The 13473-nt window shown below is 35.0% G+C and overlaps 2 protein-coding genes across 2 annotated transcripts; both read left to right on the top strand.

The window, feature by feature from the left end:
* Positions 1-4734: 4734 nt before the first annotated feature.
* On the top strand, positions 4735-5705 carry LOC128992008 (putative zinc finger protein 66). Its single transcript, XM_054415340.1, has one exon. It carries the CDS (start codon positions 4735-4737, stop codon positions 5698-5700), a length of 966 nt encoding a protein of 321 aa, XP_054271315.1. The 3' UTR covers positions 5701-5705.
* Positions 5706-5755: 50 nt separating this feature from the next.
* LOC128993187 (zinc finger protein 724-like) lies at positions 5756-6744 on the top strand. Its single transcript, XM_054416948.1, is given in 2 exon segments — positions 5756-6200; positions 6203-6744. Coding segments are annotated over 2 exon segments (987 nt in total).
* The last annotated feature ends 6729 nt before the right edge of the window (positions 6745-13473 follow it).

The following is a 13473-nucleotide window of genomic DNA, read 5'->3' as shown; positions in this document are numbered from 1 at the left end:
TGTATTGTATTTTTAATGAAAATGAAAGATTGATTAATGTATTGAATCCACATGAAATATTGAATTAGGATAAACCTACAATATTAATTACATGTCTCATATACAACATAAACAAACTGTTGTATTTATTTTTTGTTTGATTGTTAATTTGTATACGACTATAGAAAATTAAAAGATATTAACTGCTGTAAGTGTTTGACTTCATTTAAGTATGTACTGTACTTGATCTTTAATCTACCTATCTATTGATAACTCCTCTTCCTAACCGTAAGCAATTCACCTAATGATTTTTACTAGAGGTCGTCCAGTGGTCGAAAACTCCAGCAAACGTTGTTCCATGCGTTACAAACAAGGTAGCAGCACTAGTTAGTCACGGACTATTTAGATGATATTTTCAGTTGAACCCCAACAGTGATCATAAATTGTGTTACCGAGGCTTTGCTGCAAAAAAAAATATTTTTCCTAAAATGGCAATATTATAAGATTACAAGATACAAGATTCTTTATTTGGTCGATTGAACAGTAATACAGTTATAGACCACTTCAAATAGTTAAGTTAGGCTACAGATACATACAAATTGAAATATTGCATACAGTACAGGCAGTGGCGGCTAGCCCATAAGGACTCTCGGACGCTGCCCTCCCAACAATACATAAATAAATTACATTTTAATATTAATTTTATTCAGTTAAATTTAATTAAAATTACTTTAACGATCACTTCAAACTATATACAACATAAATATACCAAATAATTGGATAATTCAATTCAGTAAAGACTAAATTTTGATCGTCGCTTGCTTAGTAAGGACAGCGCGGACGGCGGCCAGACCGTCCCAATCCCAATACATGTAGTCTTATGGCAGAACAACCAAACAGCTCTGAGGGTGCCATGACGTCATTCCAATGCTTTAGTATGGGCGCTTTGGGGCAGAGTCTAAAGTTGTGTGCGCACTCCTAAATCAGGGCAGCCATCACAATCTGGATATTCTGTACGACAAGCTACCATTATGATGGGTAGAACTGATGTTGGCACACCTGTTTGTCATAACTCAAACCATCTAATTTCTAAAACTAGAAATTAGAAAACAACTGAGCTCACCTCAAAATGCTATTTTGGTTTGGTGTTGATGTTTAGTGATTAATGAATAGTGAGTGATGTTCGTGCGTGTATTAAAGCAAAATACTAACACTGTATATACTTCATTAAATTGATTTCACATCCAGTTTAGTTAAAGATAGGCCATTCATTTCTGGTTAATTAATATTATTGAAGTACAATATGTTTTTAGGTTACTGGTATAGGTGTAAATGCAATTTGTTTTCGTAAGCTGTTTTACTTTTTGGCTTAACTATATCAAACTACGTTCATATGTTTAGTTGTAAACAAAGAGAATTGAGTTTGACTGTTTGATCTAATGTCAACAGATAACACTGCCATTCCCAAACTTTAACCCTTGACTGTACTTAAGTGATGCCCTTTCTTAATTTTCCAAGACGTATTTGCACATCTACGTGAAAATACCTTTAATTTGACACCTCAAACGTTATAATCCGTCAAGCCATTATCGAGTTATGACTGTGAAAAGAAAACTGCTTGCGTATATAGATTACATACATTACAATTGCTTTTAAGCCCTGTACACACCGGAGCGATACTTTATCGCTAGAGTGGCGCGATACTATTCTTAGAATTTTATCTGCGATATTTGGGCGATAATATCGCAGCGAAAACAGGTGCTTCCACACCAGAGCGGGAAAGGGACGCGCGGGAAAGCCAGTACACCTCAGAGGGTGCGGTGGTTGTGAGACTCTCTAGTTGCAAAAGTGTTGTGTTATAGTTAGTGTTTGTATACTGTACTGTGTGTAAACTTAAAACTATGACATGGTCTGATGAGGAAGAAGCTTTTCTGTTAACTAGCCGTGCTATTATAGAAGATGAGAGAGCAAGGAAAATGTGGGTATACGACATAAATAAAGAACGGCTGCGATTTGGCGAGTACCATATACGCTCATGACCCAGTTAAGAAAAGATTAAACAAGATGCTACATATTCTGGAATTAATCAGGAATGTTTTGACGAGTTGCTGAGTTTGATTTCTGGCATTATTGAAAAGGAAAGTACCCACTACCGTGAAGCGAGTGCCGAAGAACGGCTAGCAATCACTTTAAGGTTTTTTTCCTAGGACGCTAGGCACGAGCTTGGGATTGTTTTTCACATTACTTCAGGCTAGACCTAGGGGTTGCGGCATAACCAGTTAGATAACATCCATTGGTGACTTGGCGGGGATCGAACCCGGGACCTCAGGGACTGAAGTCCCGCGCTCTAACCACTACGCCAGCTCGCTCCCCAATCACTTTAAGGTAAGACTGGTATGTAGATATATTTTTCAATGAGTTGACGGATCAATTAGCATTCCACCCACCTCCATTACCATTACCATTACCTACCATCTCTCTAGTTCGTCTAGTCTGACTAGCAAAACCTCTACAATATGCTGTGCTATAGCTAATACAATATTGTATGAACTATTAAATAGTAATTTGAATCATCATCAAACCAGTATTAAATACGTTATTCTGTCAGCAATCACCCAACATTGGATTTACGGCGGCACTGGAAAAACTATTGATAACTCAAATCAAATGTTTAAGTGTTAAAATAATTAATAAATCCAAGATGTCTGAATGTTTGGGAATTCTATTGTAAATTCTTCAGAAAAACGTAGTTTAATAACAAATAATGAAGACGAACCCTATTTTAAATTTCTAGTTGCTAAAACGTGATATAAATCATAGTGCATCGGGTATGTATAAACAACTTCAAGTAAATGTTCGGTGATACACGACATGTTGTTGTTGTTTTTACACGTACAGAGAAAAGACAAAAGTGAGTAGTTCATCGTTTGGCCACATTGGTATCGCCGCGATACAGCGCTGCAAACAGTGCATGCAGCGTTACCGCGATACTATCGCTACGGTATCGCATTCGCCTCGGTATCGCGTATCGCGGTTCGCTCTGGTGTGTGCGGCTCCATAAGGCTCCATGGTATCGCACGGACCACTGGTATCGCAAGAGAATTTCCAAGAAAAAGTATCGCGCCCGCTCCAGTATCGCACGGAGTATCGCTCTGGTGTGTGCAGGGCTTTATGATTCTAAATTTCAACAAGAAAATCACCTAAATACAATACAACTAACTGTATATATTTAATAAATTATGGTCTTTTTCAGAATAGACAATTTGAAGAGACAAAGGAACTTCAATACCATCGCAAGAAATATAATTTACATAATCTGATGTAATACTTTAAACAGCAGATAAAAAGATTTAGTTTTTACACTAAAAGTGCTAATTAAAGTAAGTAATTTACTATGTAAATTTGAATTTATACTATACATTACGTTCATATAGATGATGCAATATTATTTAAAAACAACATGAAACATAAAGAAGAAGCCAATTTTTCTTTTATATGTGTGTTTAAAATAGTACTTCAAAGTTAAGTAAAAAAGCAAAATGTCTCAAGTAGGCTAGGTTGTATGATATTTAATACAGTACTTGGGCAATAGTTCATCAAATTTATTTGATACCTTTATATAACAGTTAAACATTCCCACAAAAATAGACATTTTTAAATAAATATACAAAGCCAACTGACTAATTTCAATTAGTTTCAAGATTGTCTGATAAGTTAGAAGAGTCAAAGATTAAAAACTAAAAAATGTTAAAGAGCACTAGAAAGTCTCTCCCTAAGTGTCCAATATGTAGAAAATTGTTTTCAACTCTATCAAATATGAAGTGTCATATGTGTTTACACTCAGGCGAGCGTTCCTTTAAATGTTTGTCATGTGAGGAAACATTTTTTCGACTAAGTCAAATAAAGGACCATTTATTGACACATTCTGGTAAGTTTCCGTTTAATTGCACTACATGTGGAAAATCCTTTAAAACCAGCAGCAACATGAAGATTCATACATTGGTTCACTCAGGAGAGCGACCTTACTTGTGCATTATATGTGGAAAATCCTTCCAAACCAGCAGCCATATAAAGATTCATACAATGGTTCACACGGGACAGCGACCTCATAAGTGCACTATATGTGGAAAATCCTTCAAAACCAGCAGCGAGATGAAGATGCATACATTAGTTCACACAGTAGAACGACGTCATAAGTGCATTATATGTGGAAAATCCTTCCAAACCAGCAGCAGTATGAAGACTCATACATTGATTCACACAGAAGAACGACCTCATAAGTGCATTATATGTGGAAAATCCTTCAAAACCATTAATATGATGAAGCAACATACAATGGTTCACACTGGAGAGCGCCCTCATAAGTGCATTACATGTGGAAAATCCTTCCAAACCAGCAGCAGTATGAAGACTCATACATTGATTCACACAGAAAAGCGACCTCATAAGTGCATTATATGTGGAAAATCCTTTAAAACCATTAATCTAATGACGAGACATACAAAGGTTCACACAGAAGAGCAACCTTATAAGTGCACTACATGTGGAAAATCCTTCCAAACCAGCAGCAGTATGAAAATTCATACATTGACTCACACAGAATAGCGACCTCATAAGTGCATTATATGTGGAAAATCCTTCAAAACCAGGGGCAGTATGAAGACTCATACATTGATTCACACAGAAGAACGACCTCATAAGTGCATTATATGTGGAAAATCCTTCAAAACCATTAATATGATGAAGCAACATACAATGGTTCACACTGGAGAGCGACCTCATAAGTGCATTATATGTGGAAAATCCTTCCAAACCAGCAGCAGTATGAAGACTCATACATTGATTCACGCAGAAGAGCGACCTCATAAGTGCATTACATGTGGAAAATCCTTCCAAAGCAGGGGCAGTATGAAGACTCATACATTGATTCACACAGAAGAGCGACCTCATACGTGCACTATATGTGAAAAATCCTTCAAAACCAATAATATGATGAAGCAACATACAATCGTTCACACTGGAGAGCGACCTCACAAGTGCACTACATGTGGAAAATCTTTCCGAACTAGCAGTAGTATGAAGACTCATACATTGATTCACACAGGAGAGCGACCTCATAAGTGCATTACATGTCGAAGAACCTTCCGATTCAGTAGCAGTTTGAAGAAACATATATTGATTCACACAGGGGAGCGACCTCATAAGTGCATTACATGTGGAAAATCCTTCCAAACAAGCGGCAATATGAAGATTCATACATTAGTTCACACAGGAGAGCGACCTCATAAGTGCATTACATGTGGAAGAACCTTCCGATATAGTAGCAGTTTGAAGAAACATACATTGATTCACACAGCAGAGCGACCTCATAAGTGCATTACATGTGGAAGCACTTTCCGATTCAGTAGCAGTTTGAAGAAACATACATTGATTCACACAGAAGAGCGACCTCATAAGTGCACTATATGTGAACAATCCTTCAAAACCAAAAATATGATGAAGCAACATACAATGGTTCACACTGGAGAGCGACCTCATAAGTGCACTACATGTGGAAAATCTTTCCGAACTAGCGGCAATATGAAGATTCATACATTGGTTCACACGGGAGAGCGACCTCATAAGTGCATTACATGTGGAAAAACCTACCGATTCAGTAGCAGTTTAAAGAAACATGCATTAGATCACACTGGAGAGACCTCAAGATCACAAGATCAATAGATAACACAATGAAATATTCACAATGAAATAAATATGTGGAAAATCCTTTAAAACCATGAACAATATGAAGATTAATTTATTGCTTCACACAGAAGAGCGACTTCATAAGTGCACTACGTGTGCAAAATCCTTCCAAACCAGCAGCAGTATGAAGACTCATACATTAGTTCACACAGGAGAGCGACCTCATAAGTGCATTACATGTGGAAGAACCTTCCGATATAGTAGCAGTTTGAAGAAACATACATTGATTCACACAGCAGAGCGACCTCATAAGTGCATTACATGTGGAAGCACTTTCCGATTCAGTAGCAGTTTGAAGAAACATACATTGATTCACACAGAAGAGCGACCTCATAAGTGCACTATATGTGAACAATCCTTCAAAACCAAAAATATGATGAAGCAACATACAATGGTTCACACTGGAGAGCGACCTCATAAGTGCACTACATGTGGAAAATCTTTCCGAACTAGCGGCAATATGAAGATTCATACATTGTTCACACGGGAGAGCGACCTCATAAGTGCATTACATGTGGAAAATCCTTCCAAACAAGCGGCAATATGAAGATTCATACATTAGTTCACACAGGAGAGCGACCTCATAAGTGCATTACATGTGGAAGAACCTTCCGATATAGTAGCAGTTTGAAGAAACATACATTGATTCACACAGCAGAGCGACCTCATAAGTGCATTACATGTGGAAGCACTTTCCGATTCAGTAGCAGTTTGAAGAAACATACATTGATTCACACAGAAGAGCGACCTCATAAGTGCACTATATGTGAACAATCCTTCAAAACCAAAAATATGATGAAGCAACATACAATGGTTCACACTGGAGAGCGACTTCATAAGTGCACTACATGTGGAAAATCTTTCCGAACTAGCGGCAATATGAAGATTCATACATTGGTTCACACAGAAGAGCGACCTCATAAGTGCATTACATGTGGAAAAACCTACCGATTCAGTAGCAGTTTAAAGAAACATGCTTTAGATCACACTGGAGAGACCTCAAGATCACAAGATCAATAGATAACACAATGAAATATTCACAATGAAATAAATATGTGGAAAATCCTTTAAAACCATGAACAATATGAAGATTAATTTATTGCTTCACACAGAAGAGCGACTTCATAAGTGCACTACGTGTGCAAAATCCTTCCAAACCAGCAGCGAGATGAAGACTCATTTTTTTGTTTCACACAGAAGAGCAACCTCATGACTGTACTACATGTGGGAAATCCTTCCAAATCAGTGGAAATATGAAGAGACACACACATTTGGAAGATCCATCACAAATAGCTTAAATATGATTTTTCATTCATTATGTGTTGAAAAGAGACTTGATAGGCACAACATTTCTGATACTTATAGTTCGCAAACGTATGGTTTTTACCGTTTATAATGCTCCATAGCTAATTAAACGGCATAATATACAAAATTGAATGACACCCCTCCCTACTCTCAACAATAACTACAATAACTATGGTGCATATACCGTACTATCAGCTAAAACAATGTTTGATTCCTCGGTCACTCTTTACAATGCTTAGTTGTATCCAGGACTGTTTATCTGTTTATATATAAATATTCTCTAGGGTTTTTTAATGTATCCTACATATTACAAATGAAACTGTAATCTTATTTACTATCTTGACTATCTTATTATTGTGTATTGCATACATACAGAAAACCCACTAATGTCAAAATTTTGTTGATTTTTCCATTTTGTGTACATTTTTATGAATATATTACATTATTTTTAAATGGTGAATTAATTGTACCTACTCTTAGTAACTAGACTGGCTTTTAAGGCATTTCAGTAAAACTCATCAACTGTACAGGTTAATAAAACAATTGTATTTAGTGTAGATTTTTTAAATATTTGTAATGTACTATATTATATTTTTAATGAAAATGATTGGTTGATTAATGTACTGAATCCATGCAAATTCTTGATAATCTTGGTGGATAAACCTACAATATTAATTATTACATGCATCATATAATCACATAAACATGTTAATTTTTGTGCTACTAGTAAAAATTAAAAGGTACAAACTGCTTCATTGTTTTACTTCATTTAAGTCTTGTATTTGAACCTAAATCTACATACCAAACCAAGTGATAATTTTCTCTTCTTAACCGCACACCATTCACCCAATAATCTTTATTCCATAGAAAATATATGCTTAGCTCAACAAAGGCAGGAAATAGTACAAATGATACATGAGATAAGTTTTATTGAATTGCGCTTTTGTGTAATTGCAGACTTGACAAGACCACTCGTATTCTGTAAAAAAATAAAGACAAATTAAATAATTATTTTGGAGGGGAGGACAGTTCAGAAGGTAACAGGCGTTAAGCATTGGCGATGCTTTAGGACAGCCGCTATTTTAGTATCAGACCGTTGAAATCCAGTTATGGGAGCATGCACATAATATTTCATTATGCTTAGTGGCCCAGGATCACTTATTGAATTAAATGGTTTATATTACCTATAATTCAGTGATGCTTAAACTCACTTAACAGTTAAAATAAAATTCAAACTGATTTACATTCATCACTATTTTTAATCTACACCAAGGAATCGTTTAATCTATTGCCTAGGCATACCTCGACACATACTAATACACATACATATCATATCAATGTTTGTACAAATTATACCAAATCGACAATATCTCAAGTAAGAGATGGCAAACAAGAAGTTTAGCTAGCCTATGAGACATAGGACTGATAACGTTTCGATGTAGAAACCTAGGTCTCAACTATAAAAATAAATACTAATTTAATCTAAATACTAATAACTACTAAATACGAATCCATCTTGTCGACATCTTAACACTCCTTGCTTTGCTGTAAACGATCCACGCACGGGCGCATAGTGTATGTGGACGGGCAAATGCAAGGTTGAAAGAGGCCGCCAACCTCTTTAAAGAAAAAAAATGTCTGCCACAGTTTTAAAAGATTTGGCAAATGGGTTGGCATTGTGACTCTATTTCCCATATATTTTTTCATTGCATTTTTTGTTTGTTTTACATGCGCTGTTGGGTTCCAGTTCCAATGTTGTACTTATAGAGCGGAGGCTGGCGTTTACCCCCCCTCCCCCCCCCCGTGGGAATTTTCGACATATACATTTTTTTGTTTGTATTGACATGTACTTTAAGGTTTTAGGTGTTTGCCACTTGTGAATTACAGCATGTTCCGGAAAACACAAAAATATCATGAATATATATATTTAAAAAATGGTTTTACTTTAGCGAGTTCGTTTGGCTCTACAACCCGACCGATTTTCATGATTGAGGTCTCAAATTGAAGGTATTAACGCACAGATTTCACATCAAGCGATCAAGCATCGGCATATAGTTGCCTACAGTCCCACTCGGCTTATACGTAAACAACATTTTTTCCCATGTATTTCTTATGGGAGTTAAATTTGGTTTTTCTTTTCCGAGTTCGTTTGGCTCTTCTACCCACCCGATTTTCATTATCGAGGTCTCAAATTGAAGGTATGCACGCACAGATTTCACATCAAGCATCAGTATATATTTATCAACAGTCCCACTCGGCTTATACGTAAATTAAATTTACCCCCCATGTATTTCTAAAGGGGGTTAAATTTGTTTTTTTTTCTTCTCCGAGTTTCTTTGGCTCTTCTACACGTCCGATCTTCATGATTGAGGTCTTAAATTGGTAGTATGCACACATATATTTCACATCAAGCATCATCGTATATTTATCTACTTTATTACTCGACCAAAAAACATAGGTTTGATATATTTTTTAATTCGTATTTCAATTTAAATTGTACAGTATTTTACCATTTGTAATTATATAACCCTATATATTTTGGTCTAAGAACCTTCAGTGAAATACCGGCTTGCATTTAAGATATTAGTTATTCAAATCGGACGGTTTTCAAGCAAACGCAAGGTGAACATCCAACATAAAAAAATATAAGGTTTTTCTATGATTGAATATCAATAGCTCCAGTATTGTTTAAGTTTTTTTATATGTTTTAGACTCAAAATAATCAGTCAATTATAGGCTTTAATTTGAGCTATTGATCGTTTGATCGTTTGAATCAGTTAAGTTTAAGATACTGTATTACACAATAAAAAATAATCAATTTGATTATTTCTCGGATATGATATTTATTTTAACGCCGCAGTGCAGCATGGGTCTTTTAGTATAGATTTTTTTTTTTTTTTTTTATTTGATTAGTTGATTCCTGTGCGTAGAACGGGCCCACAGCAAGTTAGAATTTAAAAATGCAAGTATGGTGAAGTCATCAAATTGTTCTCAGTGACATGCAAGCAAATGAAATGAAACGAAGTGAGCAACCTCTGTACTGTACTTGATGCTTTTGAACAATGCATTATTCTGCTTGAAGTTGAAAACTGTGATCAGAATTCCTAGATGGTCTGTTTATCAGCTGGAAGACCTGTACCCGAATCGGTGGAAGACAACTTATTTAATGTAGATAATCTAGGGAAAGCTGCATGCAAACAGATTAGTTGAGATAAGAGCAATAAAAAATATTTTTCTGGAGTTTTACTGCTGTCCCAAGAACGTGATATTAACCTTGAGAAGCTTATGACATACCCATTAGATCCAGTACCATGGGCATCAGCCACTGTCGATGGATGCCCAACCAATACAGAAAAGGCCAAACTGCTCCATGCTTTGGAGAACAAGGGTATAGACGAACCTCTCAAGATTGAATAATGTATGTATGTAATTGACGGTATGGCTTACTTTTAGGTTCTTACTAATATTCCAGAAACCTCTGGTGAACTAGCACAGATTGCCTTCAGCCGTTTTCCGAAACTCAGCAGGATATACTTTATTACGGATACCTATTTAGATGTAAGTATTAAAACATTGAAAGAGAGAAGAGGATTTGGAGAAACGTTCTTAATGAGATGTCCAAAATCAAGATCCCACGGGATTGGAAAAAAATCCTAGCTAATGGTAAAAATAAAGAACAATGGGTTAACATGCTAAATAATGAATGGTCTCAGCACAAATATTCATAAATTCAAACAAGCTTCAATACACGTTTCTAGGGTAATGTAAGGCTGTTTTTGGTGATATTTTGAAATTCACCCCCCACCCACAAACAGGGTTGAAATTTTTTAAATTGCAACCCATATCAATCGGCACATTATTTTAAAGAGATTTAAAAAAATAAAATTATTGCCGCAAATCCGATTTTGATACGAGGAAAACGAAGTTTTAGACGTTAATTTTACTGGAACCTTACATTCCAGTAAAATTTACGTCTAAAATGTCTCAAATAAAATTTATTTAATTTAATTAGAATCTCTTAAAATTGCTTTCCTAGAGGTACTCTTTAAATCTAATGTTATTTAAATAGATTTAATTGAAAATCAATTCAGGCCAATTTGAAATCCGCATTGCCTGCAGGTTTGCTGCAGCGGGGGTATTTTTTTTAACTTTTTTATTTTCATTTGAAGCCTTTGAATATATACTGAAGAAGTCCATAAAAAAATATTTCACCAGTAATTAACGTAGGCTACCCTTATGTAATTTTAATAAAACGGTTTTTAAATTGAACAGTTTTTCTTTATTTTCCGGAATATGCTGTAATTTAAAAGAGGCAAACAACTGAATCCTTAATCTGGTAGGTAATACCAAAAAAAAAAGTATAAGTCATAAATTCCCATGGGGGGGGAGGGTTTCATATTGGTGGCTCATGGTCATCTGTGCGTATTCAGGATCATGACCTTCTTGAGGAATTAGATTACCTATTCGGTGGCAAAACTTGTCATGGATTCTGAAATTGTAGATCCCCTGTGTGACCCTCTCGTCAAAATGAGCTTCATAGCTGATCAAGGCAAAGGCGGAATTAAATTGATGAATTTTATCCAGATAATTTGTAGATCGAAGCCTCACAGCCCTGTTTTCAGATTGAGAGTTTCCAATTACAGTAAACCTTCGATAGTTCGACACTCTTTGTAGTTCGACACGAGCTGAACTTTTTGTCAAGTGATATTTAAAGGTTACTATTGTGTTGTAAGCTGACTTGAACATTAATTTGTCATTTATTGTTGACTTGAGACTTAACTAATGAACAGTGTAATTGTTAAGCTTTTTAGTATTTAATAAATTTGGGTGATTTCTATATAAGACATGGGTTCCTACTTTCCTGTATATTAAATTTCATTTACTCCTTATAGTTCGACATCCCTTAAGTCCACAAACTGTCGAACTATCGAGGTTCTACTGTAGTTCCTGAAAGTATGGTGAATTCCGTAAATAAGGTAAAAGAACCTTTCATTTATTTATTTCATTTATTTACAAAGAGTAAAAATTTAACTCTCTCGGCCTGTCTTTTCTTGCTTAAAATGTAAGCCACCACAATGTAAACATTTAACGTTCATTTCTCCGAGATTGGATGTATCACCACGGTGGTACTGCCACTCTGTATCCGTCAAATTGGGAGGTTGATGCAAGCGGTCTTGTTTGCGTTCCCTCCAGCCACTCACAGTTCTTAGTCTTACTGGTGGCATTTAATTTTAAATTTAGATAAAAAATGAAAATTAACCAATCACCAGAAAACACTACAAAGGAATTTTGATACACATTGTAAATTACATGACAATATGGAAATGTAACGGGTAACTGCACTGTGACTGTGAATAATCACTTTCAAACATTTACTTAATCACACCGAACTGTAACCAAAACTACATGATAATTCAGTAAAATATGATGTAAGGTAAATAAATTTAACTATTTACAAACAATTTGTTGTCAGGTCTTGCTAGGAAACTCTTCATTTATGAACCAGACTTAGTTAATAGATTTAAATAAAAATATAAAATTCCGGCTTTGCTCTGGAAGTAATAAGTCCTACAGTCTGTGGTTAAACTTAACTATATCAAACTACGTTCATATGTTTAGTTGTAAACAAAGAGAATTGAGTTTGACAGTTTGATCTAATGTCAACAGATAGCACTGCCGTTCCCAAACTTTAACCCTTGTCTGTACTTAAGTCCTTTCTTAATATTCCAAGACGTATTTGCACATCTACGTGAAAATACCTTTAATTTGACACCTCAAACGTTATAATCCGTCAAGCCGTTATCGAGTTATGACTGTGAAAAGAAAACTGCTTGCGTATTAATATATAGATTACATACATTACAATTGCTTTTATGATTCTAAATTTCAACAAGAAAATTACCTAAATACTTACAACAACTAACTGTATGGTCTTTTTCAGAATAGACAATTTGAAGAGACAAAGGAACTTCAATACCTGTCGCAAGAAATATAATTTACATAAACTGATGTAATACTTTAAACAGCAGCTAAAACGATTTTGTTTTTACAACACTAAAAGTACTAATTAAAGTAAGTAATTTACTATGTAAATTTGAATTTATATTATACATTACTTTCATATAGATGATGCAATATTATTTGAAAACAACATGAAACATAAAGAAGAAGCCAATTTTTCTTTTATATGTGTGTTTATAGTGATGAAACTTGAGAGTTAAGCAAAAATGCAAAATGTCTCAAGTAGGCTATGTTGTATGATATTTAATACTGTACTTGGGCAAAAGTTGATCAAATTTATTTGATACACATATATAACAGTTAAACATTTAACAAATCCCACAAAAATAGACATATTTAAATAGATATACAAAGCCAACTGACTAATTTCAATCAGTTTCAAGCTTGTCTGATAAGTTAGAGAGATTGAAAACTAAAAAATGT

This window comes from Macrosteles quadrilineatus, unplaced genomic scaffold, assembly GCF_028750875.1.
Source record: "Macrosteles quadrilineatus isolate MER2022 unplaced genomic scaffold, UCM_ALF_1.0 Scaffold_4__1_contigs__length_99947679, whole genome shotgun sequence".
NCBI classification, from domain to species: Eukaryota; Metazoa; Arthropoda; class Insecta; order Hemiptera; family Cicadellidae; genus Macrosteles; species Macrosteles quadrilineatus.
This window is presented reverse-complemented; position numbering and strand designations above follow the sequence as displayed.